The 13050-nt window shown below is 48.3% G+C and overlaps 1 protein-coding gene across 3 annotated transcripts in view; it reads right to left on the minus strand.

Annotated features, from left to right (window-relative positions):
- Nucleotides 1-13050, minus strand: part of LOC144762473 (adhesion G protein-coupled receptor F5-like) — a 1325307-nt gene that overhangs the window by 646229 nt on the left and 666028 nt on the right. For all 3 annotated transcript variants that reach the window (XM_078647685.1, XM_078647687.1, XM_078647686.1), the window contains one exon: nt 3065-3207. In XM_078647685.1, the coding sequence (XP_078503811.1) occupies nt 3065-3207 (143 nt within the window). The remainder of the gene's footprint in view (nt 1-3064; nt 3208-13050) is intronic.

The raw sequence follows: 13050 nt of genomic DNA on the forward strand, positions 1-13050 counted from the left end.
GGGGAGGCGTGCAGGAGGAGTACAGGAGTGCTCCGAGCTCTCTCCTCCTGCACCGCATTAGACGCGCTGAGTCCCCGAGCGGCCCGGCCCGGCACAGCAGGACCGGGGCGACCCTGTAAGCCTTTGACCGTTGTCTCTGCTGCTGGGGCGTAGTGGGGGCCGTGTTGGTGTTGACCGCGCAGATTGTCTCACGAATCGCATTATTGTTGCATGACGAACTGCCTGATTTTTGCAACACGAATCGCATTATTAATGCATTACAAACTGCCTGATTCTTGCATCGTGAATCGCATTATTATTGCATTACAAACTGCCTGATTCTTGCATCACAAACCGCATTATGATTGCATTACGAACTGCCTGATTCTTGCATTATGAATCACATTATTATTGTATTACGAACTGCCTAACTCTTGCATTAAGGACTGACCTAATATTACATAACAAACTGCATAGCATTGCATTAGGACTGCATTGGAGATCGTAATTTGATCATTAATACTGCAAGAACCTACAAGTGATTGCTGGCCTAGTAACTGGCCAAGTGAATTATTTTGAATACTCATATGTTGGTTTTCTATTGTTTGGTCTCAACTTATTCCTTTTTATAAAGATACTGTTATTTTGATGAAACCAGTGTGGGGTCCACTTTTGGTGTTATTACTGTGTTACTGGGAGTGTGGTTGCAAATACTTTACACATTGCTCGGAGATAAGCCTGGCTGCTCGTGTCAAGCTACCAGGGTATGAGCTGGGGTTATCTAAAGGTGTGTCCCTCCTTACCCTGACTAGAAGCAAGGGTCCCTATTTGGACTAAGGTACCTAACTCAGCCAACTAGAGACTCCCAGTTCTAACATAGCATATCAAACATGTGGGATTAATAATAAGAATTGTAAAAGCAAATATGGCAAAAAACAGAAGATAAAAGAAACGTGACACACAAATATAATTATAAGTGGGATGTATGGGCAAATAAAGGAGAAGTAAAGAATAAGAAACGCCAAGTCAAGAAGATAATGAAAATATATTGTAAAAAGCAATTGGAAGTTATGGAGTAGCCTTTCTAGAAAATATCATGAGAATTAGTGGTGCAGAAAACAGTAGGTAGTGAGTTCCATATTGTTGTTTCAGAGCCACAATCCAAAACGCACATTTCTTTTTTCAGGGGATTTTTTTTAATGTGTGTATGTTGCTCTGGCGCCATTTTGTGTCACGGGTACTTGGGTTATGCACACAAGTGAGGCACCTTTTCTCTCAGGAGACTTGGGCAAATGCTGGGTAGCGGGACATTTGTGGCTGCCTGCAGATTCCAGGACTTTCTCACAGAAATGCAAGGACATTTTTTTAGGCAAATTTTGAGCTTTGCATGGGCTTATGGGTAAAAGAACCTGGTGAGAGGCACTCACATCTCCCCTCCCTGAGTTTCCCCCATGTGGCTAGTTTTCAAAGATGTGCTGGTTAGGTAGGTTTCCCTAGGCCCTGGCTGAGCTGGGGCCTAAAACCCACAGCTAGCATCCTTGTAAAAAACACATGCATTTGGTGCATTTGGGGTGTTTTGTGTTGCATGCACAAGGCCTAGTCACACAAGTGGGGTACGATTTTTATCAGGAGACATGTGGGAACGCACAATAGTAGAACATTAGTTATTACCAATTGATTATCTCTACGTTTGTGCCTTTCAAATGCAAGCAAGTGTGTAACACAAGAGACATTTTACAAAATGCCTACTGAAACACAAGCCAGTATGGGTACTCATACATGCAGAGATGTACAAACAACCACAGCTCCTAAACTCAGTAGCTCGTGCACACTTCAGAATTATATACGTTTTCCTTCATACCTTTTTTCATTCTTTATAATTTACCATATTATTTGCTGTTTAGTCAGTACTAAATGAAAAACCATTGTATGGTGCAGCTCAGTTGTTGGCTCTGGGTACCCCAGGTTCCTGGAGAACCTACAAGCCCTATATAGCCCCACAACCAGAAGGGCCCAGTTTATTGCTTTTGAAAATATGCCCTAGTAAGAAGTCACAGATGAAAACGCAGACACAAATGGCTGTTTTTTTCAACCTAATTTCAATATTTGTTTTATTTTAACTGCTACTTTGTATAGGGAAATCTTGAAGGATCCACACAAATGACCCCTTCCTGTATTCAAAATATCATCTAGTCATCAGAAATGTATAGCTTTCCAAGATCCACCATGGGGTTCACACCAGTTTCTACCACAATCTGGAAGAAGGCAAAAAGCAAAAAATAGCAATAATGGGATCTCTCCCAGTAAAATGTCAAATCTGTCGTAAAAAATGTGGCTTTCTGATTCAAGTCTTCCTTTTCCTGAAAGCTGGGAAATTAGTTAATTTAGCACCGCAAACCCTTCCTTGATGCCATTTTCAGTAATAAAACTAGCCACTTTCTTCTGCAGAACTTTTTTTCCCAAAACCCCAAAATGTAGCTATATTTTGGCTAATTACTCAGTCCCCACTAGAGGAATCCACAAACCTGGGTTCCTTTAAAATCCCCAGGATGTTGGGAAAAAGGGGAGGGGGGGCTAGCAGCATAATGGTTAAAATGACTGAGGACCTACTCGTCATTCACTAACCAGGGGCTTTGATTCAAAATAAGGTGTGATTCCCAAGCCATAGCTTCCATCATTTGGAAAATTCTGAGGCTGTGTGGCATATATTGTAACTGACATTGTGCAAGAAGTGACTGAAACTGCAGGGGCTCTCCGGAATATTTTTCAGCTTGTGCTAAAGCCATCTGTCCCACAGGAGCAGGTGAAAAGCCTGAAACTGAAGAAGCAGTTTCACTTCTGCGTCCTGGTGTACTTAATGATGTGTGGGCTTGCTAAGAAGCCAAGGGCACCGTGTTGATTTGATGGAGAGGAGAAAAAAATGAAGTAGAATTACCTCTAGGACGGTGCATCAATTATAAAATATGCGAAACTGTTTATGAAGGCGATCAGTGTTGGTCTTGTTAGAACCTTATGTTTTGTTTACCTTTTACTTCACATTATACTTATAGAACTAAAGTCCTTTAGTGATATCAGTTTCACTCACCATATATGAAGCGGACAAATGGTGAAGATGGAAATGTGAAGTTTCCACGAAGATTGTTTACTATTTGAGTGTTTGCAGCATCGAGGCTTGACTGGGTTGGCGGATCAGCGAAGATAACGTAATCGACATTGATACTTCCGTTTCTTAAAAACAGTAACAAATACATTGTTAATCATCCAGAAGTTTCTGGTATATTTTTTTAATGCGATGACACATTTTACGAAAGAGGCAGTGCACTTTAGATGCTAATTTTTCAAACATAAAAAGCTGCAATTAAAAACATTCTATTTTTTTAATTTAATCTATATTCAGACCAAACTAATATTCATTTTTCTATTTATTCTTTAAGTTCTGACAGGACAGTAACCTTCACTGATGTGGGGGTTGCTGGACACAACACCCAGCTGGTGCCGCTTATTTACGCTCGGGCCTGCAGCCTCGCATACAATAATGGACACAGAGACGTTCGTTGCTGGTGTGGGCAGGAAGTCCCGTGCGACTTCTGTCCCCTTTATTTATAGCCTTCTGGCCACGCCTGGCCAGAAGGTGATACATTTTGTAGTAGTGCTTCCGGGGCTCTGGGAGACCCTCGGAGCACTAGAGCGCTACATTCCTTCCCAGCTGGGAAATTTGAAAAGTTCTAAATGAAATGTTCAACATGCAAAGTCTGCAAGTCTTTGACTTGGTTTGGGGTTGGGCCTGAGGTTGTAGCGCCGCCTGCCTCTGGCAGGTGTCGATTCCTGAGGATACTGCGGTGACGGCGGGATTGCCGTGTCTGTTGCAACCATGGGTGAAGGTGTGTCTGCTTCTTCAATTCCTCCTCCTTCTTCCCTGGCTGCAGATTCTTCATGTACGGTTGTTTGGTCTTGAGCCGGTGGGATGTGTTTGAACCATGATATGTTCCGGGTTACCTCTTTTCCATTCCGGCTGGCTGTTATCGCAGTGCCTTTTGTTTCTTTGATTATCCAGGGCTCTGGTTCGAATGGTGTTCGGAATTTTCCTCCTGGTCTTCGAGTCCGGATTAACACCGTTTCTCCTGGATTTAAGGTTCTCGTTTGAGCTCGTCGTTTGTGACTCGCCTTCTCGTTTGTTCTCTTTCTCCGCTCCTGGGTGTTTGCTGGCGAGTACGGAGCTGAGGTCCAGTTGCCTGCCATGGGGAGTAGGTCTCTTCTTGGTCCGGCTAACATCAGCGCCCATGGCGAGCGTTGCGTAGTGCTGTGCGGGGTGCTCCTGTACTCTCTTAAGAACAGCTGGAGCGCTTCCTCCGGGTCACTTCCTTCAGAGGTGGCTATTCGCAGAACTTTGTTTATTGTCCTCATAAATCTTTCCACCTCTCCATTGGCTTGGGGCCATTGAGGCGTGATTCTGTGGTGTTTTATGCCCAGGTTTTGTAGAAATTCTTTGAAATCGCTTCCCTGGAACGGGGGCCCATTATCTGTCTTGATGACGAGCGGGATTCCAAACATGGCGCAGGACTTAGTGAGGATAGGACGGATGTTTGCAAAACTGGTGGATGCTGCTAGGTCCACGATGGGGTATTTGGTGTAGCTGTCGACTAACACTACCGTAACTCTTCCATCCGGGAAGCTGCCAAAGTCTAGACTGAGCCATGACCATGAGGACGGAGCAGGGTCTTCCGTGATTACTGGAGCTGGGGCGTCTGGGGTGCTGGTTATTTGGCATGCCCGACATTGTCGTACCACAGCGTCAATGCTCTCTTCGAGGTTGGGGAACCACACTTTCTCGCGCATCCTGGCCTTCATCTTTCGGGTGCCCTGGTGTCCCTCGTGTGCTAATACTGTCGCTCTTTCCTGCAATGTTTTTGGGATTACTACTCGGGAACCCCTAAGTATGAGTCCATTGTCTGCGCTGCTTAGGTCGTTGTGGACTCTCCAGAATCGGGTCAGGCGTGTGCGGTCAGTCTCGCTCCAACCACTGACATTTTTCAGGAAGTTTTCCCACGATCCTGTCTGTATGGCTTCTTTCACGCGTTGAATGACCGCATTATCGGCATACTGAGAGATGATGGCATCAGCTGTGAGGGCTCGGTGGCATGATCCGGTAGACAACATGTTTATAAATGCTTCCGTCTGGAGCTCTTGTTCCGTGATGTGATTATCTTCCTGAGAGGGGTGACGTGAGAGGAAATCCGCCGGGTTTCTTGCTCCTGGGCGATAAACTAGGTCCATTTGATATTGTTGAACTTGGATTGCCCATCGTTCTATCCTTGGTGGGGGATGAGGAGCGGTGCCTCGGAACAAAGGTATCAAAGGCTGGTGGTCCGTTACCATTCTGAACGGGTGTCCGGATATGTAGAGGTGAAAATGGTTGCAGGCCTATTTTACTGCCAGGGCTTCTCTTTCGATTTGCGAGTATCTTGATTCTGTCGCTGTGAGAGCCTTGCTTGCAAATGACAGAGGGGCCCACACTCCCGGTTCTGTTTCTTGTGAGATTAGAGCCCCTAGGCCAACTGGGCTCGCATCTACTAGTATTTCTGTGGGTTTGGTAGTGTTGAAGTACGCCATGGTGGTTCCATCCAGCAGGGCAGTCTTGATTTGGTGGAATGCTTTGTCTTCGGTGTCCGTCCACTTCCATGGGTTTTCTTTTTTGGTTAGGTTCCTTAAGGGCTCCGCAATCGTGGCCAGATTGGGAATGAATCTCGCACAGTATTGTGCCATGCCCAGGAAGCTCCTCACTTCTGACGCAGTGGTAGGTGCAGGGGCGTTCTTGATGGTGTGTGATTTGCGTGGGTCTATCTTGACTCCTTCTGAATCAAGTACATAGCCAAAGAATTCAATCGATTTTCGGAAGAATTGGCACTTGTCCTTGTGTAATGTTACACTATACTGTGCTAGCTGCTGCAGTGTGGCTTTCAGTCTGTGATGGTGCTCTTCACTCGTCTTGGCATGAATCAGAATGTCGTCGCTGACATTTAGCACCCCTTGGAGTCCAGATAGTATCTCCTTGATGGTGTTCTGAAAGATTTCGGCAGAGGACGAGATTCCAAAGTTTAGTCTTTTGTATCTTCTCAAACCCAGGTGTGTTGAGAAAGTCGTTATGTAGCGGCTTTCCTCCGCTAGCCTTAGTTGGTGGTATCCTGCGTTAAGGTCTAGCTTGGAGAACCACTGGCCTCCATTCAAATCCGTCAAGATGTCGTCTACGGTGAGCGTGAGATGCCGCTCTCGTCGTATTGCTTTGTTGGGGATCCTCATATCTATGCAGATCCTGATTTTTCCGGGTTGGCACGGTTTCTCTGCTATCACCATGGGAGACACCCATGGCGTTGGCCCAGACACCTTTTCAATCACCCCTTGTGCCTCTAACTGGCTTAGTTCTTGCTCTACAGCGGCACAGAGGCGAAACGGGATCCTTCGGTGTTTCAACGCGACTGGTTGTATTGCGGGGTCTATGTGTAGCTTGATTGGCGGTCGTTTGATGACTCCAAGGCCTTCGAATAGTGAGGGAAACATTTGTAAAATGTCTTCTGTTTGGAGCGCTTTCACTGCGTTCGCAAAAGCGATGAGTCGGAGGTCGTCTGCGGTATTACTTCCAACTAGCAGGTCCGCTTCTCTGTCTATCACGTGGAATGTCGTCGTTACTTCGTGGTCCTCCGCTTTGACCTGTACTGACATCTTCCCTCGCAGCGGAAGTGGCTCTTGGCTGCCATAGGTGAGGATTCGGGCCCTGGAGGGGACCAATTTTGGCCTTGGCTTCAGGGATTTGTAGTGTTGGATGCCCATTACATTTACCGTGGCACCGGTGTCGATGACCCCGGTCACTGGTGACCCGTCGATTTGTATTTGGCATTTTTGGCTGGGGTCTTCGCCTTTTCTTCAGCTCGCTGACAAACGACACGTAATAGCATTCGTCATCCTCTTCAGTGGATGAATCATCGAAACGTGGCTGCGGCTGTCGGTGTGTTTTGGAAGACCTTGATGATGAGGCGTCATCTAGCGATAGTTGTTTAATAGCTCCAGTTGCTGTCTTCTTCCCTGAGAAGCTTCGTCCGTGAAAACCTCCCCTGCATACACTCGCGTAGTGGTTGGGCACTCCGCATTTGGAACAGGTCTTTCCACGCGCTGGGCAGCCATCTTGATTATGTTCATCTCGACCACAGTATCCGCATGGCGCTCGGCGCTGCATTCTGGTCGGCCATCTTCCTCTGCCTCCTCGGCCAACGTTGCGAACTGCGTCCACTCTCTCCATACATTGTTAATCACCCAGAAGTTTCTGGTATATGTTTTTTAATGCGATGACACATTTTACGAAAGAGGCAGTGCACTTTAGATGCAAATTTTTCAAACAGAAAAAGCTGCAATTAAAAACATTCTATTTTTTTAATTTAATCTATATTCAGACAAAACTAATATTCATTTTTCTATTTATTCTTTAAGTTCTGACAGGACAGTAACCTTCACTGATGTGGGGGTTGCTGGACACAACACACAGCTGGTGCCGCTTATCTACGCTCGGGCCTGCAGCCTCGCATACAATAATGGACACAGGGACGTTCGTTGCTGGTGTGGGCAGGAAGTCCCGTGCGACTTCTGTCCCCTTTATTTATAGCCTTCTGGCCACGCCTGGCCAGAAGGTGATACATTTTGTAGTAGTGCTTCCTGGGCTCTGGGAGACCCTCGGAGCACTAGAGCGCTACATCCCTTCCCAACTGGGAAATTTGAAAAGTTCTAAATGAAATGTTCAACATGCAAAGTCTGCAAGTCTTTGACTTGGTTTGGGGTTGGGCATGAGGTTGTAGCGCCACATGCCTCTGGCAGGTGTCGATTCCTGAGGATACTGCGGTGACGGCGGGATTGCCGTGTCTATTGCAACCATGGGTGAAGGTGTGTCTGCTTCTTCAATTCCTCCTCCTTCTTCCCTGGCTGCAGATTCTTCATGTACGGTTGTTTGGTCTTGAGCCGGTGGGATGTGTTTGAACCAGGATATGTTCCGCGTTACCTCTTCTCCATTCCGGCTGGCTGTTATCGCAGTGCCTTTTGTTTCTTTGATTATCCAGGGCTCTGGTTCGAACGGTGTTCGGAATTTTCCTCCTGGTCTTCGAGTCCGGATTAACACCGTTTCTCCTGGATTTAAGGTTCTCGTTTGAGCTCGTCGTTTGTGACTCGCCTTCTCGTTTGTTCTCTTTCTCCGCTCCTGGGTGTTTGCTGGCGAGTACGGAGCTGAGGTCCAGTTGCCTGCCATGGGGAGTAGGTCTCTTCTTGGTCCGGCTAACATCAGCGCCCATGGCGAGCGTTGCGTAGTGCTGTGCGGGGTGCTCCGGTACTCTCTTAAGAACAGCTGGAGCGCTTCCTCCGGGTCACTTCCTTCAGAGGTGGCTATTCGCAGAACTTTGTTTATTGTCCTCATAAATCTTTCCACCTCTCCATTGGCTTGGGGCCATTGAGGCGTGATTCTGTGGTGTGTTATGCCCAGGTTTTGTAGAAATTCTTTGAAATCGCTTCCCTGGAACGGGGGCCCATTATCTGTCTTGATGACGAGCGGGATTCCAAACATGGCGAAGGACTTAGTGAGGATAGGACGGATGTCTGCAAAACTGGTGGATGCTGCTAGGTCCACGATGGGGTATTTGGTGTAGCTGTCGACTAACACTACCGTAACTCTTCCATCCGGGAAGCTGCCAAAGTCTAGACTGAGCCATGACCATGAGGACGGAGCAGGGTCTTCCGTGATTACTGGAGCTGGGGCGTCTTGGGGGCTGGTTATTTGGCATGCCCGACATTGTCGTACCACAGCGTCAATGCTCTCTTCGAGGTTGGGGAACCACACTTTCTCGCGCATCCTGGCCTTCATCCTTCGGGTGCCCTGGTGTCCCTCGTGTGCTAATACTGTCGCTCTTTCCTGCAATATTTTTGGGATTACTACTCGGGAACCCCTAAGTATGAGTCCATTGTCTGCGCTGCTTAGGTCGTTGTGGACTCTCCAGAATCGGGTCAGGCGTGTGCGGTCAGTCTCGTTCCAACCACTGACATTTTTCAGGAAGTTTTCCCACGATCCTGTCTGTATGGCTTCTTTCACGCGTTGAATGACCGCATTATCGGCATACTGAGAGATGATGGCATCAGCTGTGAGGGCTCGGTGGCATGATCCGGTAGACAACATGTTTATAAATGCTTCCGTCTGGAGCTCTTGTTCCGTGATGTGATTATCTTCCTGAGAGGGGTGAGGTGAGAGGAAATCCGCCGGGTTTCTTGCTCCTGGGCGATAAACTAGGTCCATTTGATATTGTTGAACTTGGATTGCCCATCGTTCTATCCTTGGTGGGGGATGAGGAGCGGTGCCTCGGAACAAAGGTATCAAAGGCTGGTGGTCCGTTACCATTCTGAACGGGTGTCCGGATATGTAGAGGTGAAAATGATTGCAGGCCCATTTTACTGCCAGGGCTTCTCTTTCGATTTGCGAGTATCTTGATTCTGTCGCTGTGAGAGCCTTGCTTGCAAATGACAGAGGGGCCCACACTCCCGGTTCTGTTTCTTGTGAGATTAGAGCCCCTAGGCCAACTGGGCTCGCATCTACTAGTATTTCTGTGGGTTTGGTAGTGTTGAAGTACGCCATGGTGGTTCCATCCAGCAGGGCAGTCTTGATTTGGTGGAATGCTTTGTCTTCGGTGTCCATCCACTTCCATGGGTTTTCTTTTTTGGTTAGGTTCCTTAAGGGCTCCGCAATCGTGGCCAGATTGGGAATGAATCTCGCACAGTATTGTGCCATGCCCAGGAAGCTCCTCACTTCTGACGCAGTGGTAGGTGCAGGGGCGTTCTTGATGGTGTGTGATTTGCGTGGGTCTATCTTGACTCCTTCCAAATCAAATACATAGCCAAAGAATTCAATCGATTTTCAGAAGAATTGGCACTTGTCCTTGTGTAATGTTACACCATACTGTGCTAGCCGCTGCAGTGTGGCTTTCAGTCTGTGATGGTGCTCTTCACTCGTCTTGGCATGAATCAGAATGTCGTCGCTGACATTTAGCACCCCTTGGAGTCCAGATAGTATCTCCTTGATGGTGTTCTGAAAGATTTCGGCAGCGGACGAGATTCCAAAGTTTAGTCTTTTGTATCTTCTCAAACCCAGGTGTGTCGAGAAAGTCGTTATGTAGCGGCTTTCCTCCGCTAGCCTTAGTTGGTGGTATCCTGCGTTAAGGTCTAGCTTGGAGAACCACTGGCCTCCATTCAAATCTGTCAAGATGTCGTCTACGGTGGGTGTGAGATGCCGCTCTCGTCGTATAGCTTTGTTGGGGATCCTCATATCTATGCAGATCCTGATTTTTCCGGGTTGGCGCGGTTTCTCTGCTATCACCATGGGAGACACCCATGGCGTTGGCCCAGACACCTTTTCAATCACCCCTTGTGCCTCTAACTGGCTTAGTTCTTGCTCTACAGCGGCACAGAGGTGAAACGGGATCCTTCGGTGTTTCAACGCGACTGGTTGTATTGCGGGGTCTATGTGTAGCTTAATTGGCGGTCGTTTGATGACTCCAAGGCCTTCGAATAGTGAGGGAAACATTTGTAAAATGTCTTCTGTTTGGAGCGCTTTCACTGCGTTCGCAAAATCGATGAGTCGGAGGTCGTCGGAGGTATTACTTCCAAGTAGCAGGTCCGCTTCTCTGTCTATCATGTGGAATGTCGTCGTTACTTCGTGGTCCTCCACTTTGACCTGTACTGACATCTTCCCTCGCAGCGGAAGTGGCTCTTGGCTGCCATAGGTGAGGATTCGGGCCCTGGAGGGGATCAATTTTGGCCTTGGCTTCAGGGATTTGTAGTGTTGGATGCCCATTACATTTACCGTGGCACCGGTGTCGATGACCCCGGTCACTGGTGACCCGTCGATTTGTATTTGGCATTTTGGCTGGGGTCTTCGCCTTTTCTTCAGCTCGCTGACAAACGACACGCAATAGCATTCGTCATCCTCTTCAGTGGATGAATCATCGAAACGTGGCTGCGGCTGTCGGTGTGTTTTGGAAGACCTTGATGATGAGGCGTCATCTAGCGATAGTTGTTTAATAGCTCCGGTTGCTGTCTTCTTCCCTGAGAAGCTTCGTCCGTGAAAACCTCCCCTGCATACACTCGCGAAGTGGTTGGGCACTCCGCATTTGGAACAGGTCTTTTCACGCGCTGGGCAGCCATCTTGATTATGTTCATCTCAACCACAGTATCCGCATGGCGCTCGGCGCTGCGTTCTGGTCGGCCATCTTCCTCTGCCTCCTCGGCCAACGTTGCGAACTGCGTCCACTCTCTCCATCTTCACTGTTGCTCCTACATCTGAGCGTGGATTAAGAGCAGCCTCCATCGCGGTGGCGCGGGCATCTGAGAGCTCATGTGATCTGGCGAGGATTAGTATTTCTTCGAGGGATATGCGTGGTTGTCTCAGAATTAGTGTTCTCAGATGTTTGTTGCGACACCCCTGAATAAGTTGAGCAGTTACTTCCTTCTTTTCGTCGTCTTCTGTGCATGTGCTTATGAGGTCTCTCAGGCGTGCATGAAACACGTCCATTGTTTCCCCTTCTCTTTGTTTGGATTGCCTGAATTTGAAGCGTTCATAGTGCGGATTTAATTGGGGATCAAAATGTGCATTCAGCGCGGCAACTGCCGCATCATAATCCGTGTCTGCCCCGGTGTTTGGCAGGTGTTTAAACAGCTTATAAAGTTCTGTGCCTCCAAAATGTAACAGTAGGGACCTCTTAACCTCATTGTCTTTTTCTCTGGTGGCAGTGAAGTAGTTGTTTAGTTGCCCTAGCCACACTGCCCAACGTGGGGCTGCCGTGCCTTGGTCAATTAATTCACTGAAGAATGGTAGGGCTTGTATCTGGGAGTGTGCTGACGGAACCAGTGGTTGTGCTATGGGGACAGCTGCTTGAGCTGGGGGCCCTGCTTGTTGCACTGGAGCTGCTGCTTGCGGCGCTCCTCCTATTGCTCCGCCTAGGGGGTTAGACATGATTGGGCCTGGTGCTGACGTTTTATTTCCTTGCTTTTTTTTTTTTCCTCTCTTGCCTTTTCCTCTGCTTGTTTATTCTCTTGTCTTGGTTCCTTGCTCTTGCTGTGCTTGTTGTCTGTTCCCTCGGCCGTGTCTTCCTGAGTGCTTGATATGGGGCCCCTTTCGAGCTGTCTGTGAATCTCTTGGCTTTCCTTACGACGTTGCACTTGCTTGTGCTTGTTTTCTGGGTGCGCCCTGCTCGCGCGGCTATTCTCTCTCCCAGCGCGATGCCACTCCGCCTTGCCGGGTGCCTCGCGCTCTGATCTGTGTGCGTTTCCTCTCTGCGTGTGTCCCTAATCAGAGCTCATTCCTCCGGGCGTCGGCCTGACTCTATCTGCGCATGCGCGCACTGTTGGGCCTGCCGGTGGAGATTTCTGGCTCGGCGTCTCGGTCTTCTGCCACTCGTGCTGCCTTGGGGTTCTTGCCACCGGTGCGCCACGCAGCCTCTTGCATATGCTGCTTACCGGTAAGCGCGTTCTTCCTTTGCTTTGCGGGTCAGTCCCGGTTTTCTTCGCTCTCCGGCCTTGGCGCTGCTACCGGTACTCTCGAGTGGTGCCGGTCTGGATAAACGGCGTTTGCAGGTCGGGTTGGGCGATGTGATCCCACCCTCGTCGCCAGTGTGGGGGTTGCTGGACACAACACCCAGCTGGTGCCGCTTATCTACGCTCGGGCCTGCAGTCTCGCATACAATAATGGACACAGAGACGTTCGTTGCTGGTGTGGGCAGGAAGTCCCGCGCAACTTCTGTCCCCTTTATTTATAGCCTTCTGGCCACGCCTGGCCAGAAGGTGATACATTTTGTAGTAGTGCTTCCGGGGCTCTGGGAGACCCTCGGAGCACTAGAGCGCTACAACTGACAATCATGCTTTCATTGTACCTGCCTTGAAAAAAGAAATTAAACTGATCTATGCAACATATGAAACAACGTTTTACAAGTGCAATAAAATCTGCACCACGAGGTTTAATAAACGTTGCTAAATCGTTAGGCTATTTTCTCTTCAGCA

The sequence above is a fragment of the Lissotriton helveticus genome, chromosome 6 (assembly GCF_964261635.1).
Source record: "Lissotriton helveticus chromosome 6, aLisHel1.1, whole genome shotgun sequence".
In the NCBI taxonomy this organism is placed as follows: Eukaryota; Metazoa; Chordata; class Amphibia; order Caudata; family Salamandridae; genus Lissotriton; species Lissotriton helveticus.